This window comes from Macrobrachium rosenbergii, chromosome 15 (genome assembly GCF_040412425.1).
Source record: "Macrobrachium rosenbergii isolate ZJJX-2024 chromosome 15, ASM4041242v1, whole genome shotgun sequence".
NCBI lineage: Eukaryota > Metazoa > Arthropoda > Malacostraca > Decapoda > Palaemonidae > Macrobrachium > Macrobrachium rosenbergii.
In genome coordinates, this window is record NC_089755.1 from 45038638 (window position 1) to 45060443 (window position 21806).

Below are 21806 nucleotides of genomic sequence, written 5' to 3' on the forward strand. Positions count from 1 at the left end.
ACTTTCTTCAGCGATTTCTCCTGAGACTGTGGTATCGTAGCAATCGTTCCCAGAAGTAATGCCTCGGCAGTCCGAGATATTGCCTTTTATGCGTTTTGCGCGATCTCCAGCGCAGTTTCTCGCAACCATAAAAAGCGGAAGCCGAAGTAATTCATGTGAGAAAAACCTTTCGAAAATCCGTTTTGCTAAAGTCGGACAGATGTACACCTCTACTTTTTCTCTCATAATTTTAGCATTGCGCTACGTATTACAGTATATTTGCATATTTAGTCACTTTTAGCGAGTTCTGTGCCTAGGCTGAACGGTAATGCTGTATGTATATATATATATATATATATATATATATATATATATATATATATATATATATATATATATATATATATATATATCGTGATGTATCAAGAGTTCTCACAGTACATAAGAGAATAGCTTCACATTAAGATACATACGTCACCCTAAAGCAGTTTTTCAGGAAAATTCCAATCTTTTTGCGGCCATTCTAAATTATTTATTATTCCAGTGTCATTTGAGTATCATGTGGGTCGATTGTGGTGTTAAAATGTCCCGTATTTCCCGTAACATTTTGTATCCCCTTATCGGAGTCTGATAAGAGTAGGACTTCCTCTTCCCATGACATTCGAAGATCAAAGAGACAGTTAACGGTAATCGATGAGTTCGCTGTTTGGCGCCACATCGACTAAACTTCTTTTTTTTTACGTGTTTCTGAAAACGATTTTTATTTCAGTTATATTGAGGAAGATTTACACGCTAATGATTGGTTTATTTGGATGCAGCAGGCCTTATGCCAGCACGAGCGTGAAAAGTTTGAAAGTTAATAAAATGCGTGGTTTTTGGGATAGCATTAGTTCAGTTGTAATGAGGAGCCTTGCGTTAGCTCTCGAAATGTGGATGCTATTCTTCATTGTTCTTACTTTATTCATTGGTTTTCATGTACATATACACTGCTCAATGTTTCATTAATAGATCACGTTCAGAATTGTGAGCATTCAAAAAATATTCCATTTCAAACGGTCTTTGTTGCTTCAGCATTATTCATGAACTGCAGTAACTTACTCACGAAATGTGTGTAGGCTTGTATGTTATTAAATATTCGTGAACTGAGAGATGAAATGGTGTTAGGCCTACGTTAGAAAGAAACTAAACCTACGGGATTTTTCTACCTATAACGAATTTGTCTTTGACAGTTTCATATGCGACCAAACTGGGGTCGTTCTCATTGCTTTCTTTTTCACCAATTTTGCCGGTATATACAGTATACTTAAGGCTCGAAATCTAACTTAACTCTCCTAACGTAGCCTAACCTTGCAGGTCTTCACCTAGCCATCCAAGTCTTGCCCGATATGATTTAGTCGCATAGCCTAGCCTAACATGTAACAAGAAAGATTTTAGTTTGTTGTCGTTTTCCTATTGATTGTAGGTACAGGTGCAAAATGTAGACAGCTTTCTTGTTTCTGTTTGATGAAGATGGATTGACTTTGATAGTGACCATTTTTATATTAGTGTTAGCAGGACCAGCCATTTTTATTTGTCTTTCAGCGATAGCCAGGTGATTTGATTTTCATGTATTTTTTTCGTAACTCAGTGAGAAAACACAAATGATCTCTGTTTATATGTGAAAACAGAACAACTGAGTCAAGATGGGATGGAAAAATATAAGCCCAGCGTAAATGTTGTGTCATAACAAGGACACGTAAACAGGTAACATGTATAGTGTTTATATGATCCAGAAATAAAGGTCTGAAACCTACAGCCAAGAAATCAAGTGTCTTGTTTGTGGCCTATCTTACAGAACAGATCGTAAGCAGTGAGTCGAGGATAGGGAAAAATATTATCAGATGTTTAGAATAACTAAATGTACAGTAACTAATATACAGATCGGAATGAGTTACAATACAATTTTCCTTTTAGACCACCAGAATTGTATCACTGGCTCCATAGAATCATGGGTCAAGACTAGAACGAAACAATGCATTGTCAAGGATTGGGCGCCTAGGCCGATGATTAAACTATCCGTGAATTATCGGCTTCAGTAAATTAAGAAAAGTAACTTGAACCAATCGTTTAGAACATTCAACTTTCTTCTTCTCATTTTCCTTTAACGGAAGCTTTCCGACTTACCCGGATGCTCGTTCCCATGGTAATTAACGGGGCCTAAAACCGCCCTTTCGGAATCCATTACGCCTCCCAGCAGGTTTCGGTTTCTACTTTTTGTTTATCATATTCCTAAACATTCTGAACAATCTGCGTGAATGTTCCTTATGCCTGTAAGTAATTTTAGATGATTTCTTTAGCATCTGTTATTCCTAAATCAGTTTAGTACCCAGCATAAAGCTGAGTGAACTCACTGGGGAAAAGAGGCTTCTGTAACAATGGTGTGAGTGAACGAAAAGTTACGTAAATTCTCTTCTCACTTCCTTTAGCTCACGATCCCCTATTTAAGAGCTCAAAAATGTGTCCTGATTCAGTGATCAGTACAGATCACTAGGAAGCTGTGGAGGATCACTCTGTTAAAGGATACGAAATTTGAGAAAGGATAAGAAGTTACAAACCAGCTAAGATATTTAAGGAGGAGGATAAATAAAAAGTAACAAATCCATGAAAGGACAAGAAACTCTAAAAGAGCAACCTGTTCAACAAAGAATCAGATTTTCAAGTATTATTAATATAAAATACTCATGGTTGTCATGGCTCAGTGTATTTGGTGAGTTTTTCTCCATGAGCAACGCGGGCACACTGTCTTAGCATCTTGTTGCAAGTTTCACCAAACAATCCGTAGTGACACAAAAAGAAGGCGCTTATGTCCGTCTATATACAAAGATGTGCATATGTCATGATAATTTATAATTTATTTGCATTATTATCTCTTTATTTATTAATTTGTTAATTTATTTTTTCTAATAACTGATCTCTTCTCTTTCTGTGTTTCCTGTTACCTTGTGTTACTTCTCTCAAATGAACGCCATAGTGTTTGGAAGCTTGAATTGCAATTCAGTGGCCCCCATGTGATGAACCTGGCCGTTAAGGAACCACCCTACCTGAATATTACTATCACTCATTTGTATAGAATATGTTGGGAATGCGTTTTTCAGATTGTTGATCACTAATTATTGTTTTATATATATATATATATATATATATATATATATATATATATATATATATATATATATATGTGTGTGTGTGTGTGTACACACACACACACACACATATATATATAGTTATATATATATATATATATATATATATATATATATATATATATATATATATATATATATATATATATATATATTTTTTTTTTTTTTTTTTTTTTTATTATGCCTTTGGCGCAAAGGACGCTTCTGTGAGACCTCTTCCGTTTGGCTGTGATTTGCTGGATGGCTCAAAAAGAGTGTGTATTTTTTTTTTTTTTTTTTTTTTTTTTTGGACGTGAGGCCCAAGTCATTTACCAACGATGGCAACCAGGCTACCCCATAAAGTTTTAATGTTGTCAATTTGCAATGTCTGATACATATATATATATATATATATATATATATATATATATATATATATATATATATATATATATATATATATATATATATATATATATATATAGATAGATAGATAGATATAGATAGATATATCACGGTTAATGGCAAACATATTCTGGGACTTTGGTATTGCAAGATGCCGTTCGTCATACGTACTGCGAAATTCATGTTTTATTTAGTCCTAAACTGGCTTTGGCTGAGAGAGAGAGAAGGAATCTGTTTATTTTTTCTCTACATGCTAAGCCCACTCACAGCCCTTGAATAATCCCTTTGTAGAAAACGACTTATATGTGAGGTAATGTATAAAAACAGTAAATATGAGTTGCGGTGAATATTGATTATACGTATTTGCGGAGACGTTTGGCAATTGATAATTGGTCCAGGGACCAGAAGCAAATTAAAAAAGATTGCTGAGACTGACAACGCATAAGGAGCGGCAACATGAAAGACTAATGGGATATTGTTCTACTGTAATTAAGGTGCTTCATCTTTTGTCTCCCACCTAGATAGGGCTCAATCAAAGGCCTTCGTCTGAGCAATGACCCTCCCTGAGGGGCATGTTCTCTTGGTCGTATCCCTCTTTGCAACGAGGCTTCTAGGTTTGGTTTCTACTGCCGTACTTTAGTGAAACATTTGAGTGTATGCTTGTGGAATCCATTTAGAGCTTTTTTTATTGTTTTTTTCCGCGATAAAGTGTTGATTTCACTTGGGAATCGGTGGTAAACATTTTTTGTCAAGTCTGCTACGGGATACCCCTATGACACTTAAAGTAACCTTTTCGTTTTAGTCTTACCTCGAAGAAAGTACAGTTTTGATGTCATTTTCTCAAGGTTGATGATTTGCACATTGATGCTGACCAGCCTGGAGGGCAGTGAAGCCGCAAGAAAGATTTCGACCTCGTTGCTCGCAGAGGGAGAGATCACAAGAAGAGAGATGTCTCTCGTCTCCTGGAAGGAGACGCCTCACGGTTCCCTTGAATTGCGGAAAGTTCAGGCGGTTGTAGGATACGTTGTGGAGAAGTATGATTCTTTGTTAGTGTTGTCATATATGTATTTGTATTGTATGAACAATTTAGCACTCGTTAGTTTTTATTAATGTTTACAGTGACGTAGCCTACAAGTGACTGTATGAAAATTTTATGCAAAAGTTGTGTAAAACGCAGGCATCCGCGTGACAGTATTTCATATTCTGTGTACCAAGTTCTCGCTTATAGTTTCCCGCTTAGCGAACGTATTCTCCTTTGCAGTTTCCTGAACCACTGCGGCCTTTACTTGATCTTCGACCCGCGGAACATGGCGTTAGAAACCACGAAGATAGTGCAGTCCTTAGGTCTGCCCCTCATGGTCGTTGCTATGGACTGGTCGCCGGAAGAGGGTCTTTTCCTGCCCAACACTACGAGATTGAGGCTGATACCTTTTAGGACCTGTTCTGCCTACATCTTTTTATCCGAAGACGTACGGGATTAGTCAGTTATTCAAAATTTGTAAAGTTATTTCAGCAATAATATGCTTAATGTTAAAAATTTATTGAAACATTCAATCTTTTTAGATGATCAAGCTTGTCAAATCTTAATCTTTTAGTTGTGAATTTATTCAAGTTTTTACCTTTATAAATTGTAGATCTTTTCAAGAATGAACTTCATTGACATACTAACCTAATCAGAGTTGTTTTATAAATACCAGTATTACAATTATGTAGCTCTTACCATAACAGCCTTGAGCAGTGATATGCAGTCTCTAGAATTAGGCCTATGTCGTGAAGTAGACTCATCTAGGCTCCATTTTGACAATCGAACGGTCCACAGGCTATTTATTTGTCAGTTAAAGATGAAAGGTTTCATGTGGTTTTCAGCGTTCCATGAAGAAGTAGATAAGGATCAAAATCCAGTAAATATTTTACTTTTATTTAGGTCAAAGCCATGCAGACTTTGGTAACGTCTGCAACCTTCGGGAAGATTTTCCATTACCTCGCCCGCCACGTTTTCGTTACGGGATTAACAGCTGGGTCACCCAAGGTCATCCTCGATAACGAAGTCATGTCCTGGAGACCGCACGCTTTGGTCATCAAGGCTGTCGATAAGGTATGGGAAAATTCGACAAGTTCACTATCAGTTGATCACGAAATTATCGTCTTTTTTCGGTTAATTTTGTGTTTCCCGCGCACAAAATAATGCGTTGTGTTGTCGTATGCATAATGATAGTAGCGATCTACTTTTCTTTGTAAAAATGCAGCAAAGCAGTGTATACTTCTTCACTTTGCAATTCTCTCTCTCTCTCTCTCTCTCTCTCTCTCTCTCTCTCTCTCTCTCTCTCTCTCTCTCTCCATGCAGAAAATCGGCTGATTTCTTGAAGACAGAATTCTTTTTCTCTCTCCATGCAGAAAATCGGCTGATTTCTTGAAGACAGAATTCTTTTTCTCTCCTTGCAGAAAATCGGCTGATTTCTTGAAGACAATTCCTTTTTCCTCACTGCATGCAGAAAATCGGCTAATTTCTTGAAGACAGAATTCTTTTTCTCTCTCCATGCAGAAAATCGGCTAATTTCTTGAAGACAGAATTCTTTTTCTCTCTCCATGCAGAAAATCGGCTGATTTCTTGAAGACAGAATTCTTTTTCTCTCTCCATGCAGAAAATCGGCTAATTTCTTGAAGACAGAATTCTTTTTCTCTCTCCATGCAGAAAATCGGCTAATTTCTTGAAGACAGAATTCTTTTTCTCTCTCCATGCAGAAAATCGGCTAATTTCTTGAAGACAGAATTCTTTTTCTCCCTGCATGCAGAAAATCGGCTAATTTCTTGAAGACAGAATTCTTTTCCTCTCTCCATGCAGAAAATCGGCTGATTTCTTGAAGACAGAATTCTTTTTCGTCGCGTATTGTTTTGCTGTTGACCCATATTGTAAACATAGATTTTTATTTAGAGTTTTCCTTTTATGGAAGGTATTTTATTCAGGATGTCAAGTTATTGTGCGCAAAATCTAGGTTGCATTCCGCAGTCCTCAAGAACACATCATCTGTCATTTGTGATGGAGTCACTGGCTAATAGCCGCTCTTGAAGGTTTAGGTAATGGAGAATCTAGAATTTGATACTTTGATCCTTTGTTTCTTTAAGCTTCAAAAATCAGATAAATTAAAATTTTCATGCTGTTTTATTCATGAGATGAGACCGTCAGTTTCGCCTCTAGATCTCGACAATGGTTGACTAGTTATATTAGCACGGTACTGCTTCCTGTCTTTGAAGCTTTTCAGAATCTCGTAAAAGGAGTACGTCTCTCTCTCTCTCTCTCTCTCTCTCTCTCTCTCTCTCTCTCTCTTTCCATTTTCTTTTTTTGGCCCAGCAACCCCCTACCACCAGGCCTCTTAAAAATATAAACATTTGTTTTTTTGACGCCCGTTCAGTGAAATGTTCCAAAATAAGAAGCTTTAATATTTGTAACCCAAGAAAAGTTATTATCACTGACGCGTCGATTCATTCTGTGTTATTCTCCAATTGGCATGCAGGATAAGAAGGCCGGTGACGACAGACTTGTGAATTACGAGCTGTGGAGTCATCATCTCTTTCGACAGGATATCTCTGAAAAAGTTTACTTGGTTAGTTTTCATTTTAGTGCTTTCATTTCAGCATCTATTTTTTCTGTATGTATATAAGTGCATGTATATTATAGATGTTAATATCATATTTATGTGACTCACATGTAGATATATCTTTTGGTTATTATTAATTATTTGGTCATTGAAAACTATTGAAAATTATATCAAGCGTTATCGAAATAAGAACTGGTAAATATTATTTCTCCTTAATTCAGACCTAAACAACATAGAGAAAGCAGCTCTTGAAGTTAAACCAACACTTGCAATTAATTCTTGATTTAGGTATAATTAAAGTGAAGGAAGGTGCTCCTTAAGATTAAATTCCTTTCCTTAATAGATGGAGAGATGGGACCAAGGCGGGCCCCAGCGGAACGCCGACCTGTTTCCCGACAAACTGAGCGACTTCCATCGGAGCGAACTGACGGCAGTGACCTTCGAACACCCTCCCTCCATCATACAGGTTCCTCACGAGGGCGATTCCGGATCTGAAGGACACCATTACGACGGTACAGTTTGTAGCGAGTTAATTTATACAGGGTATGTGTCTTTATCGAATGGTGTCCCTCTCTTCAACCATTAGAATTTCCTTCGTCCGATGGAAGGTATTTGAACCCTAACACACAGACTGATAGACCGACGTGCGCGCGCGCGAGAGAGAGAGAGAGAGATTTTCATGAAAAACACGGGGTTTTTCCAGAACCGAGAGATTTTCCTCCAAGTCGTTGCAGGTCTGTGGTTTTCCTGAAGGTGGCGTCACACTAGCCCTTTTTTTGCAGGATTCACTCCTTCCAGAGCCTAATGAGAAGTCTCAAGCTAGTCATTTTTTCCATCAGCATCTGCTCGATTTGAAGTGTTAGGCCAGAACTGGCTGCTCGAAATCTGTCGACTTCCAAGCCTGTTTAGGGCAACAATTACTATTCAAGGTATTAATAGCATACTAGTCAATCATCCGATTCCTCTGGGATTCTGCAAAGTTAAATCGTGCATGAACCCCTTAAATGATATCCTAGGTTCTTGATGCATTGAATCACAGTAAAATCTCCATTTTTCCCTCCTCACTAGCTGAAGTAAAGAGCTTAGCTTGTAAATGTTACTGTTGACAGTATTACTTATGTTGCAGATACTCATAGAGAATTTCTGCAGCGCCATCGTCTTGTCATTAATATTCAGACTGGTAATAGTAAAGTAATTTTATGGAGACTGATTGTCTCGTTGCTATAGTATATACTCAGGTATATTCTTCCTATTTTTCCTAGTATTAAATCGACTTCCTCATCTCTGTTTTACGACAGTCTTGCGTCATAGCCCTCCATATTTTAAGTATGGGTATGCATCTGCCATTTAATGCCGTAGTTTTCACTGTTGTCCAAAATAGGTATGATCCACAGAATAAACTACTCGGTTGAAATATTATAATGCAGCTGGGGCAAATCTGTACTTTGCCTAGGTGCGTACATTACAGGACAAAGAATCTGAATGAAATTCAAAGATGCAAAACTCAGAGTACAATTGACCACAGTGAACAACTATTAACATGGATACAGCCCTGTGAACATCCGTTCAGTGGGAACAAAAATACTGAATTTTGAGAACAAATTAAAGATACATATTACCTACTGAAAAATTAAAGATACATATTATTGCCTACTGAAAAATATTAAAGATACATATTAATGCCTACTGAAAAATGCCTTACGCAACAGATAAACGACACCCAGACCATTCCGTGATTTGCCGAGGAGCTATAGGCTAACCCTTGGAACACTTATGGGCTTTCAAGTTGAAATCGAAAACACACTTATTAAAAAACAGTTATGACATGGAAGAACAAGTTGTTCAAGAAAGCTATATGCTGTAACTGAGAAATAAAACGATGTCCGCCTGGTGAACCAACGAGAACCAGTAGGGGAACCTCCAAAAATAACTAATGAGCGATTGAACAAATACTTTAATAGGACTGAATGAAACACCAGATCTGATAATTAATTAACTGGTCCTTGCATACGTGTATGCAGACGCAAAGTAGCTAATCCAAATACAGTTTAATAATAGCCATTTCCGAGACAACTTCATATGGGGTGAGTGCCGTCAGTGCACCTCATGCGGTGGTTTGTAGGCATTACTTATGTTCTTTGCAGCGCCCCTTAGCCCCTAGCTGCAATCCCCTTTATTCCTTTTACTGTACTTCTGTTCATATTCTCTTTTCTTCCTCCTTACTTTCCACCCTCTCTTGACAATTGTTTCGTAGTGCAACTGCGAGGTTTTCCTCCTGTTACCCTTTAAAACCCTTTGACTCTCAATTTCCCTTTCACCTCGGAGTGACCTCATAGGTCCCAGTGTTTTGCCTTTGGCCTAAATTTCATATTCCATTTCTCATCCAGACAATCCAGTAAGAATGTTGTGATCATTATCTTAACATATTTCTGTATCTGTATACGCTTTGTATTGTTTTAGGTTTTCTGCAATAAGAAAAAAAGGGTATCATAAAGGCTCTACCTTCTGCAGGCATCGACATTCGCCTTCTGCGCCTTTTGTCGGATGCTCTGAATTTCCGCCTGAAGATTGTCAACCCTTCTGACGGAGGGAAATGGGGGTCACCCAACGAGGACGGCTCCTGGAGTGGACTGACGGGAGACCTTACTCAGCGGAAGGCTCACATGGGTGTGGCCAATCTCTTCATCCTTACCAGCTATCTGCAGGTAATGTGGCTTCACCTGTTAGGTGTTGCTGTTGTTGGTCATTGATTCTATGGTAGAACACACACACACACACACACATATATATATACATATATATATATATATATATATATATATATATATATATATATATATATATATATATATATATATATATATATACAGTGAACCCCCACGTATTCGTGGGGATCGTCCCACAACTCCCCCCCCACGAACAGGTCAAATCCATGAATGCTTAAAACCCAAGTAAAAACACTTAGAACTGCCCATTTTGATAGCTTAAACCAAGAAAAACCCTGTAAAAATGCTTATACCTGATTATTTTAATAGTTTTATCACAAAAAGTGCATTTATTCATGAAAAATATATGAAAATACAGTAATTAGCAAATATTTCTCAGTGAAAAATACCACGAATGGGCAAATTTTCCGTGAATGATGGCTAGATATGCTCCACAGAGAAACCTGTGAATGCATGAGTCCATGAACCATGAGAACGCAACGAATACGGGCATTCACTGTATATATATATATATATATATATATATATATATATATATATATATATATATATATATATAATATGTATGTGTATATATAATATATATATATATATATATATACAGTATATATATATATTATACATATATTATATATATATATATATATATATATATATATATATATATATATATATATATATATATATATATATATATATATATATATATGTGTGTGTGTATATATATATATATATATATATATTATAATATATATTATAATATATATATATATATATATATATATATATATATATATATATATATATATATATATATATATATATATATATATATATATATATATATATATATATATATTGTGTGTGTGTGTGTGAGACTAATGATATAAGGTCTCATCTGTTGTATTATGTTCATAAATTCACTCATTCACAAAAAGGATAGAAATAGATTTCAGCTCACTGATACTTATCTGCCTAATTTACATGATGGAAGAAATTGTTTTTGTTTTTTTGTTTTTTAGTTTTTTCACAACTTTTCAAATTATTATTATTGAATAGAACGGGATCCAGATGGCCATTCTATTTAATAAAGTTTGTTGGAGAGAAGGTCTTCTTCAATGATATTATTATTATTATTATTATTATTATTATTATTATTATTAGTATTATTATTATTATTATTATTATTAAAAATACTCATAGTAGCATGAGCCTTCAAATGGAGAAACAAATCCACAGTTATGTAAATGTACATAAATTTGAAGATAGGTCTGTACAGATCTACATGTACATTTACATAACTGTGGATTTGTGTCTCCATTATTATTATTATTATTATTATTATTATTATTATTATTATTATTATTATTATTATTATTATTATTAATCTTGTAGTTACCTGTCATTTACCATTTCCATCCCATTTGCAGGTAGTTGATATGACAGTCGCGTATGATGTGGAGGCAGGATGTTTCATCACTCCCCTCCCTGAAGACCTTCCCCAGTGGGTAGCTCTCGTGTATCCCTTCAGCAGAGAGGTAAATGATGTTCAGTCTCACGCCATACAATCACAGTCAGCTTATACTGGGAAACATACCATAGCTACTGATTATGTAGAAGGGTTATTGGTAGAATGGAGAAAGTCATGGGGAAAGCAGTCACACCCATAAATCAGAGGTATATGTGGGAAAATATCTTCTTGTTTCCACCCCTGGGGCGGTCAGTTCACAAGTTTACTGATAAGTTCCTATTAATGCCACTGGTTTGATTGCTTGATTTTAGACTGAGGAAAGGGAAATGTACTATCTCATCAAATGCCCAAAATTGTAAGGTGAATTCACATTTGGATTGTGTTCACATTCTGAATGCCAGTTTCTCTCACAGAGCAAAATAAACATCTTTAAGAAGTAATAATTTCGAGTGTAAAAAAGGAAGGTAAAATATGTTACATATTTAAACCAAAATGCAGAGATATGTAGATATATTGGCCTACGCTCACACTTGTTGGGCTAAGACGATGGTCTTTCAGGGCTGTGAAGCATAGATACCAGTAGGTTGGTGTACCTTTCTTTCTTTTATACCAATTTCTCTGTTAATTTGGTAACTCATAGGTATGAAGAGAACTCAGGAAAAACTTACTGGGCAAAGTTGCTTCTGTATTACAATGGCAAGTTCCATCCTATGCTGTCTTCAGGCATATTTAAAAGCTTCTTGTTCCCTTTCATAATCTGTCTAGTTCATGTAATATAGTACCATGTTCCACTTCATATATTGCCAGGATATTTATTCAAGTGCCATTTTCTATAATTTTTGGAGTTTATTTATTGAAGTTTATTTATTCAAGTGCCATGTTCCCCTCCACAGTTTTCTTGGTTAATAACTCAAGTCACATGTTCCTTTCATAATTATTTTCTGGATTGTTGGAAAAGTGTCACATTCACCCCCATAACTTTACTTACTTATCACAGCACCATACTACATACTATAATTCCTAGCTTACTTATCAAGTGTCATGTCCCTTTGCCTGAAGATTTCCAAATACTGTAATGTATTATTGTAACCTTTCCTTTTGCTTCAGTTTTTTTCTTAAATTATTTCTCAACCCTTTTTGCTCTTGGATTTTCTTCTACATACTGTGTTATCTTTGCATTTGCAAGCTTGCTTTAGCAAGTGGGTGGTCCTGACACTTGGATGCATGCACATCAGGAGTAATAATGTCAGTGGTACACACCAGTCTTAACTCTTCTAGTAAACTTAGTTGTGTAAATGGGTACCACCACCAGCATGGAGCCAAGAAAAGGGCAGGGGGCTAGCAACCTGTGTCATAATGACTACCTGAAAAACGCAGAGGTGCTACTAAAAATAACAAAAAATTAATGGAAATCAGCAATTCAACTCATCATTTTAGATGTTTGTGATTTGACCCTAAAAATACATATGGTAAATTACATTACTTAAAAATGTTTAAAAAGTAAAGCTTTACATACTGTACATCCTCGCAGCATAATGTACTCTCACAGAAACTATCCAACAGCAGCTCCCATGTAGTGTAGTAATTTTCATTCTTTTGCAGGTATGGATTTTCATCTTGATCTTCTTGTTTCTTGGTACTCCAGTGTTATGTGCAATGTCTAGAATGGCTAACCACTGGCTGGAAGATGTATCTTCTTGGGGTACCAACCTATACCAAATTACCTTCTATGGGATGGGTATTTTCTTTGGCCAGGGCATGCCACAGGTAAAAAGCTAGTCGTTAGTATCATGATACAACAAAAATTTAAAATAATTTTAGCAAGGCTGCAAGATGATAACTATTCAGCAGGATAATTCTTATTCCTTGTCAGTATTGTAAAGTTGATAATATATTTTGTGATAGTAACTTTACTTTTGTTATTTCACACTTATTAAGGTTTGTCTGATGAAGAGTATAGGATTCATGGATTTATAACTATTATAGATTAATGCATCATGAATAGTGATTTTAACAGCTTACGATATCATAGGTCATTATGTTGCAGTCAAATCAGGGTTTTTACAGTTGGTTTGTAACTGAAACACATACTGTAACTGATTTAATATTAGAAAGGGGATTCTGAAAGAAAATGGAGTCCTTAGATAATACAAAAGCATATACATTTAATAAGGAGGAATTGATCTTCACACAAAGTTAAACTCATCATCTTTAAATCTTCCATGCAACTTTTTCTTCATAGGCACATGTATGTTCAGTTACGCACCCACTCGTTTAGGTATAACATAAAATGCTGACATTAAACACACAATATTATGCAGGTAGGATTGTTCACTTTCCCCATCTGTGACCTGATTTGGATTACACTCTTTGGATTCTCTCACAAGTCACATATGTTCCAGCAATTTGCATTGGTAAAATACTGTACAAGCATTGTAAAGTGCTATAGCACACACAAAAATCCCAAAGTATTGTTTAGCCAGACATTTTACACTGTTGTTAATACAGTACGGTAGTTCGGCATCAGTGACTTTGGTAGTTATGATGCCAAATAATCTCCAGGTAATCAGTTTTACTAATTGCAGGACACACTCCACTGCTCCCTTATGCATTAGGGAAAAAATAGTTATTTGTAAATAAGGTTCACGTTCATCACATAGTAGTCTCGTAATTTCTACAATAGGCATAACTCAGTGTTTATCCTTATAAGCACTGTGTCCAGCTCTGTTAACAGTTGAGGGTATGAGGATCTAGATTTTTAGAGTACTATAACCAGTCTAAAACACTCGATGAGTTTACCAGTATGTCTTAATTACATCCCATTTGTAAAACAAAGAACGTGAGAAAATTGCAACACATTGTTTACAAACCATAACTTCAAAACAAATGTAAGCATTATTTTGTAGCTTGTATTTACTGTACAGGAAGTGCAGCATAACAAAATGATACACATATTCAATACAACAGATTACACATACTCCACACAAGAGATAAAACTGACACATACCTCACTACCACTGTATAGCTGGCTAAAACTGGACAAATACTTTTACTTCTGTAATACTGTACAATGCTCCCTTGTCCCAGTATGTAAAGGGTTCAAGGGACTTATTATACACTTTTTTAAAGCACAATTTAGCTACTCTTTTTTCATTAGGGCAATAATTTTACCTTTCACTTGACAAGCTACTGACTATTTTTAAATGAATTTTTTACAATGTGAGAGGGTATATGGCATCTTTCAAAATTCCCCTTCATGCCAGTTCAGTGTCCAGGTCAATTTCTTCTTTACATGAAGAGAAAATATTGAAAGAGTATTTACTCAAAATATTTTTTTCAGCTAAGATAGAAATAAATAACTTTGTGATTTATCCAGTAATAAACCCCACCTTTTGTTTTTTATTCAATGGAAAGGAACCCCAGGGTAATGTTACCAGAATTTATTTCATCATGTGGGTCTGGTATGGTCTGCTGATTACTGTTGTCTACAAGTCATCATTAACAGCATTTTTGACCATTCCTTTAGAGCAACCTCCCATTGACACACTTGAACAGGTAAAATCATAGCTTGTTTTCCAAATGTTGTTTAGTGCTCTTTTAGATTTTAAACAAATAGGTGAAGATTGGAATAATACACTCCAGAGGTATGCATGTGTTCAGTGATAGGATTTGTCTGTGAATAATTTCCAGGGTTTGAAAGAAGAATTTTGCTGTTGACTAAGTTTCATAATGTTTCCAGAATTAACGTTCTAGAACAAAAGATTACGAATGACCAAAAAGATGGGTTAACATTTATATTCTTTTATGTAAGATACAAACAAAAGATGTCAAATTAACAAAAGAAGAAATTGCCTCATATACTGTATACTAGTCTTTTATGTAAGATATGTCTTACACTTTCAAAATATTGATGGGCTAAAAATTCAATTCACCTATATAAACAATCATTTAGTACCTTAATGTATACAAACTGATTGTTTTCCTATCAGTTGACACTTTCCACCCTCCCTGCATGGGGCAGCACTGGCATCACCTTCAAAAAAATGCTACAGGAAAGCCCAGATCCATTGGTCCAGAGTCTTGCAGACCGCTACCATCCTGTGAGTGGCACCAAGGAAGGAATTATGCTGACAGCACAGAAGAAGTAAGAATTATAATAGTAAAAAATCATCTGGCTGAATCATCTGATAATAATATTGTACTAAGAACATCAACAGTACAAGCTTGCTATCACTTACCCGACTCCATCTGGCATTTTCTAGTACTATGAAATGAACACATATGCAGAAGAAGTATGTTCAGATAGAACGACGACATTTCAATACAGGTAGTAAAACAATAAAGCTAAAAACAAAAAATGAGTTAACTGCTTCAGTAGGTGCTGGACATAGATAGGCCATAATTTTTTTTGCATACGTTCATATGAAGGATGTTTTCAAAACAAAATATTTCAAAATACTACCATAACTGTTACCAGCACGTTTGTTTTATTCTAGGTATGCCATGATGGAAAATCGTCAGTATTTGGAATATATGATTGCTACCAACTTCACTAACAAGTATGGTGAAGAAACATTGCATGTTATGAAAGAGTGCTTTCTCCCTTTCCAAATTGGCATGGCCATACCAAAAAAAGCTCCTTACAAACCAAATTTTGACAGAATCATCAAGAAGATTATAGAGGCTGGACTGGTAAAAACAACTATCAATGAATATTGTAAAATAATAACATTTATTGATACTTGGAAATGGCATTTATAACTTGACTTTTAGTGGAGATATGTTAATAGTATATATTTTCCTAATAATTGTGACATTTTTCAAATATAACAATAATTTTTTTCAATCTTTTTCTTATTCATTAGGTACGTAAATGGTTAAAGGACATAATAACTACAAGCCAAAGAAGGGGCGCTGAGACTGAAACCGATGATAGAGTAGGGGGTGCTCTCACTCTGAATAACCTCCAGGTATTTGTAAACTCTTCCTAAATTGCATTTGTTTTGGTGCACTAGAATACTCACAAAATTACATTTTGTAACAAATTTTGTTTTGTAAATACATACCTGTACCATTGCCTGTGCTAATAGCTTTGCATTTGCTAAAAACAACAATCTCTGTCATGCATTGAGGAATGCCATAGGGATAGCAGCACTGGGAGTTCATGAGTACCACTCTCCAGCTAGATTCCTTTGCTCACTTCATGTGTCAATATCCTGGCCATTTGCATTAAATGCCTCTCCAATTCATTATGTGAACCCCTGGAGGATGCTTCTCAACAGGAGCTTACTTTGAAGACAACTTTTGGTAGCCTTACCCTGGGCTTGTTGAGTGAGTGAGTTGCATACTCTCTTTAGCCAGATGTTGTACACAGAGAATTCAGGAATTATTGGCCTGTCCTGCATCCCTAGTTTTGTAGCAAAAGCATAGACAACCTCATCCTGTACCTTTATATGTTATTTTAACTGTGCCTGTTCAGCTTGGGAATATGGAAGACCTCCTTTGCCTTTTAAAAAGCTTTTAGGATTATCTTCATAAGCTTTTAGAAGGAAGTGTCTAAAAACTATTGTACTATGGCTACATCAGATCATCTGTAGAGTTCATGTTAATGCTCCTAAACTTCTAGCACTCCTAACAGGTCAGAGGTCATGAAATAATGGCTGTATCTATCTCTCTGGCTTTTAAAATTAATATAGGTTTCTTTTTTGTCATTGATTCTGCATCAAGGAGGTCCCCTTGAATACCTTGAGGCATTTTACCAGCAGGATTTGCCTCATACATCCTTTGATTTGTTTGCAATTGGCCCTCTTGTAGCCACTGGCCAGATTTTTACCTCCTCTCAAAAGGAAGAGGATGCTTCCAACTAAGACCCATCTTCCTCACCCACCTAACTTTGTCACTTGTGGCATAGTGTGGTTTGCTGCATTGGAAAGAGAAAGTGCTTTGACCTATCATTGATTCAGCACTTCTGCAGTACAGACCATAGTTTTACTGATGAGAAACTGGCCTATTTCTTGACCTCTTGTTAGTCCCCAGAACTTTGGAACCTCCAGGCTTTTTCTGTTCGGTAGTTTGCTGGTTACAAGTCCCTGAGAGTTAGTTTCTGAATAGGAGCAAGGCTCAGGCATTTGTAAACTAATGGGTTTTTAGTGGCAAAACAAATACAATTTTCAAAACAAAATTCACGTATTTGGTACGCACTCATCACTTCTTTGGTAAGTTGCCTTCCAGACCCCACAGAATTTGCAGTGGTCAGATAACACATGTGTAATGACCACTTCCTGCCAGTAGAGGAACTTGGGAGTCTGGGTGTGCACATTAGCAAGCTGGGTCCACCCTCTTTTCAGCATGTCTGAAAAAGGGAACTGACACTCAAAGGCATTCATAGAAATCGGTTGTAAATTTTTTTTTTTTTTTTTCTTCAAGAAATTAACTCTGATGCTTAAAATCCCCAGCTCTGATAAAATTCCTCATGGCTTTCCTTGTTAGTTAAAATTTTTACTACATAGGAATTATATTGATCACATATCTCTTTTCAGGGTGCATGGCTTCTCTTTGGCAGTGGGATTTTGATTGCATTTCTAATGTTTATACTGGAAAACATTGTAAGGTCCTTAAAACATCAACAAAAGTAGATGTCCTTCAACTTGAACTCCAGGTTACAAGTACTGTACATGCTTAAAGGTTGGTTTAACAAGTATAAATCTAAACAATTTTTCTCTTCTTTATTTGCTAAAATATAGGAAATGTATGACGCTTTGCTTTTATTAATGTCAATATTAATTGAACTCCAATGTTTGACAGCCTACAAAACATCACTATGATTCACAATGAAGTACTTTTTATCTAGAAAAAATACTTGATAGAACCATCTTTCTCTTTTAAACCAAATGCAACTTAGCTTAAGGTATTTAACATTTACAGATGGCTTTGTATAATTAACTAAATATTTCTCCAAAATTCTTCAGTTAATATAAATCAAAAGTGATACTTATTCTAAATGACTAGCTCAAAAGAAATACATCACTTTCACAAGACACCAAATTTACAGCATAGACACAGGATATAAGACTTATATAGTACAATAGTTTTTCTAAATTTTTCTGTCTCAGTCACTGATATGTAACAAAGGAAAGGATAACATACTTTGATAAAGAAGAGTTTGTATGTACTGTACATAATACATACACATCATATATATTTTTCCATTATACTTTCATAAAGTGGAAAATATGCTTATCTGAGACAATTCTTCCATAACTTACACTATGTTTATTCCAGTCATTTCCAGTGTATGGTAATTGTAAACTATACTGTACAACTTATAGTAATTTCCAGTGTAACTGTAAAACTATACAACTTAAATTTATTAATTTTTTTAAATTTTATTTTCACAATTGTAGTAGAAAACTTGCACATCTAAGACATTATACATAATTCTTTTATAACTTATACTATATTTATTCCACTTATTTCTAGTGTAATTGTAAAACTGTACAACTTAAAAATTATGCATTATTTTTATTTTTTTGCTTTTTATTTTCATAATTTTGTGGAAAACTTGCTTGTCTAATTTACACTATTTATTCCAGTCATTTCTGGTGTAACTGTAAAAACATACAACTTAAATTTATACATTGTTTTATGCATATTTCACCCATGAACTATTTTATGCATATTTCATCAGTCAACTTTGTTGTATAAAATGAAAGCAATATAAACATATATGTTAACTATAGCAACAAAGGAATTTGTAAAAAAAAAAAAAAAAATGAACTGGAACACAAAACAAAATGTACACCTTTCTCAGGGAAGTCATCTTGCAGTAAGAAAAATGTGCAAATAAACATTTTCAGAATACTGATGATTGATATACCAGAAGACCCTGAGTGTATGCAGTATTACAGAAATAATGTTTTTAATTAAATTCCTATGTTGATAATATATACAGTACTATATACAAATATTGTGGTTAATATGTGAATGGATTAATGTGCCATTAATTGTCCACAATATTCAATTTTTTATTTGACTTATTCAAATAGTTGATACAATTCTGCAAGCATTTAATCACATTGTACTTTTACATTTCTAAGTTGGTTCTACTAAATACACTATAAATTCTGTAATAGGGATGATTTCTCACATAACCTGTTGATCAGTACTTTGAAAACATCTTCAGTACAGAAAAATCATCCAATACATGACTTATCAGGCAATAAGTTTTCAGGAATTCAGACTTTCCATGTCAACCTTCTGTATGTCGGGTACTTGGAAGCATCTAAGTTTGAGTTCCATTTCCACTTTAGTCTTTAAACAGCTATGAAGTCATGAAATGTTTCTTGTAGCTGGTACTCAGAAAGGATAACTTTATCTTTCACAGTCATCAAAAAAGTGGGAATTATCTCACAAGAAATGAAACTGGCCAGGGTCTGCTATACACTGCAGTAATTTAGGTTTGTAGCACTTGAAAGCTGAGCTTTTCTCTACACAGCTTTTACAACATACTAAAGATTTGTGTTAATGATTTATATTGAATCAGTAGTGAAGCTCACTTACACTACAGCTCCAACAATGCACACCAAGTTAAAGTTTATCTGGTGTTTGAGATTTGATTTCAAAATATTCATTGATAAGTCTTGAACACTAAAATCATGGTCTCTGTTCACTTCCACCATTTTCTTTTGTCTTTTTAATTTCAGATGCAGTTATTTATCACTGGTAATTCATAACAGTAATTTGTTAGTGCTTGTTTATAAAGTTAACATGAGATTGCACAGTCTGATATAAATTATATATCAAGCACATATCATGTTTCTCCAACACTACACACCCCAACTCTTTTCTAAATATTGAGTCACATTGAATGTAGTGGTATTCATCTAGTGCATACCACAGAACAGCATAAAAATGGATAATTATATGCACAGTATCATCAGTGAGAAAACTTATCTTTCACATTGGTCACTGAATTTTCAGTCTTGAAGTCAGATTTCAAATTGTTTCTTACTTGCATACTGTGTAGGATTACAAAATTAGTTTATATTCTTTTGGGCATGGCCCTATGGGTCTATGTGTTTGGTTGCTGTTGTCACTTTAATGTATATTGTATCATCTCATCCCTTTAACTTTAGTTTCTGAGCCACAAAAGAATTCAAATTTTCCTCACAGTATGATGAAAGTTTATATTTTTCTGCTTTTTAGCCAGAAAAATCAGAAATCTTCCTCACAGTATTTAAGTCATTCAGAATGAGTTTGATGAGTGAACGAGCCTGAAGTGTAGCTGGGTCTCTTTCTTCGCTCTCTTCTTCACCATCATCATCAGCATTGTCTCCAGACAAGCCCATTTCTGCCTCGAGAACTGAAAAGAAGTTGAATGATTAAATGGGAATTTTGTACACATTCTTTTACAAAGCAATAAACTATGAATATCAACTTTCTTATAATATTACTTCAGATTTACATCCTCTATTAATAACTGTTTAGTAATGGCTGAAAGGAATTGTTCTGAAATGAGGGGTGGAAACTGAAGAAAAACCTAGATAGAAAAATAAAGTCTGTAGTAGAATGTATATTGCTATACACAAGAAGCTTTTGCCAACTTGATCAGTTGGCCTCTTCAGGCTGAAGAGGCCAACTGATCAAGTTGGCAAAAGCTTCCAGTATATAGCAATATACTTGCATACTACTACAGACTTTATTTTCCCAATTAAGATCACGAGAAAGTCATGATATCAAATAAGAACCTAGATGCTGGACTTTTAGTTCAGGGGAGCCAAAGGGAAGAGAACAATAATAGACAAGGCAGTGCAACTGGGAACCAATAAAATGCAAGAGCCTTGAGTACTGACCACAGTATGTCACATGAAGCATGCTGTAAGTTGTACCCTGCTGTAAGATGAACTATTGTAAATTACCCAGCGTCAGCAATCATGAAAACCACATTAGAATTTCAACTTGTGCATTATCTTCTTAAAAGCTTTGGCATTGAATATGATTAAACCTTACCTTCCAACTGCTTTTCAATCTGATCAAAACGTCGAGTGATGTTACTCTGTACTACTTGCACATGTTCCAGCAAGTTCAGTTTACAATTTACTGGCTCAATCCTTTCTGCCTCAGGAATTATAGGTGCTGGCACTGAAATACAAGGATATATTGTTCAGTTTGAAGATGATAAAATAACTTATATAAAATAAACAATTTATCACTACTGATACAACACAAATAATTCATTAGCACAGTCATACCTTGCCTTAAGTAATTTCAAGTTAAATCATTATAAACTGCACATCAGTTTTTCTTAAATAATAAAAGGAAAAATTGTTTCTTTGCATTGGTTAACACATTTATGATAGTCAGTGACATTATTAGTGTAGTTATTGGTAGTTTATAGGGTGCTTAGGATTATTTTTTGGCAAGTGGTTTTGGGTATTCTTTACAGCAGTATGAAGAAAATGTAAATCTT

At 35.0% G+C, this 21806-nt stretch overlaps 2 protein-coding genes across 7 annotated transcripts in view; one reads left to right on the plus strand and one right to left on the minus strand.

Moving 5' to 3' along the window:
• LOC136846626 (ionotropic receptor 21a-like) overlaps positions 1 to 21806 on the plus strand; it is a 54606-nt gene that overhangs the window by 2535 nt on the left and 30265 nt on the right. For 2 of the 4 annotated variants that reach the window (XM_067117531.1, XM_067117533.1), the window contains exons 2-14: positions 4391 to 4579; positions 4807 to 5014; positions 5470 to 5640; positions 7058 to 7147; positions 7485 to 7653; positions 9653 to 9846; positions 11298 to 11405; positions 12941 to 13105; positions 14753 to 14893; positions 15328 to 15482; positions 15835 to 16030; positions 16204 to 16308; positions 17878 to 18861. In XM_067117531.1, coding sequence (XP_066973632.1) covers positions 4391 to 4579; positions 4807 to 5014; positions 5470 to 5640; positions 7058 to 7147; positions 7485 to 7653; positions 9653 to 9846; positions 11298 to 11405; positions 12941 to 13105; positions 14753 to 14893; positions 15328 to 15482; positions 15835 to 16030; positions 16204 to 16308; positions 17878 to 17973 — 1987 coding nt within the window. In that variant the 3' untranslated portion in view covers positions 17974 to 18861. Of the gene's footprint in view, positions 1 to 4390; positions 4580 to 4806; positions 5015 to 5469; positions 5641 to 7057; positions 7148 to 7484; positions 7654 to 9652; positions 9847 to 11297; positions 11406 to 12940; positions 13106 to 14752; positions 14894 to 15327; positions 15483 to 15834; positions 16031 to 16203; positions 16309 to 17877; positions 19468 to 21806 lie in introns of those variants that run through there. The other 2 variants (XM_067117532.1, XM_067117534.1) reach the window with 2 other exon arrangements.
• The window catches only part of LOC136846625 (titin homolog), a 35960-nt gene continuing 33604 nt past the window's right edge, over positions 19451 to 21806 (minus strand). For all 3 annotated transcript variants that reach the window (XM_067117528.1, XM_067117529.1, XM_067117527.1), the window contains 2 exons: positions 21347 to 21478; positions 19451 to 20699 (listed from right to left, as the gene is read on the minus strand). In XM_067117528.1, coding sequence (XP_066973629.1) covers positions 20539 to 20699; positions 21347 to 21478 — 293 coding nt within the window. In that variant the 3' untranslated portion in view covers positions 19451 to 20538. The remainder of the gene's footprint in view (positions 20700 to 21346; positions 21479 to 21806) is intronic.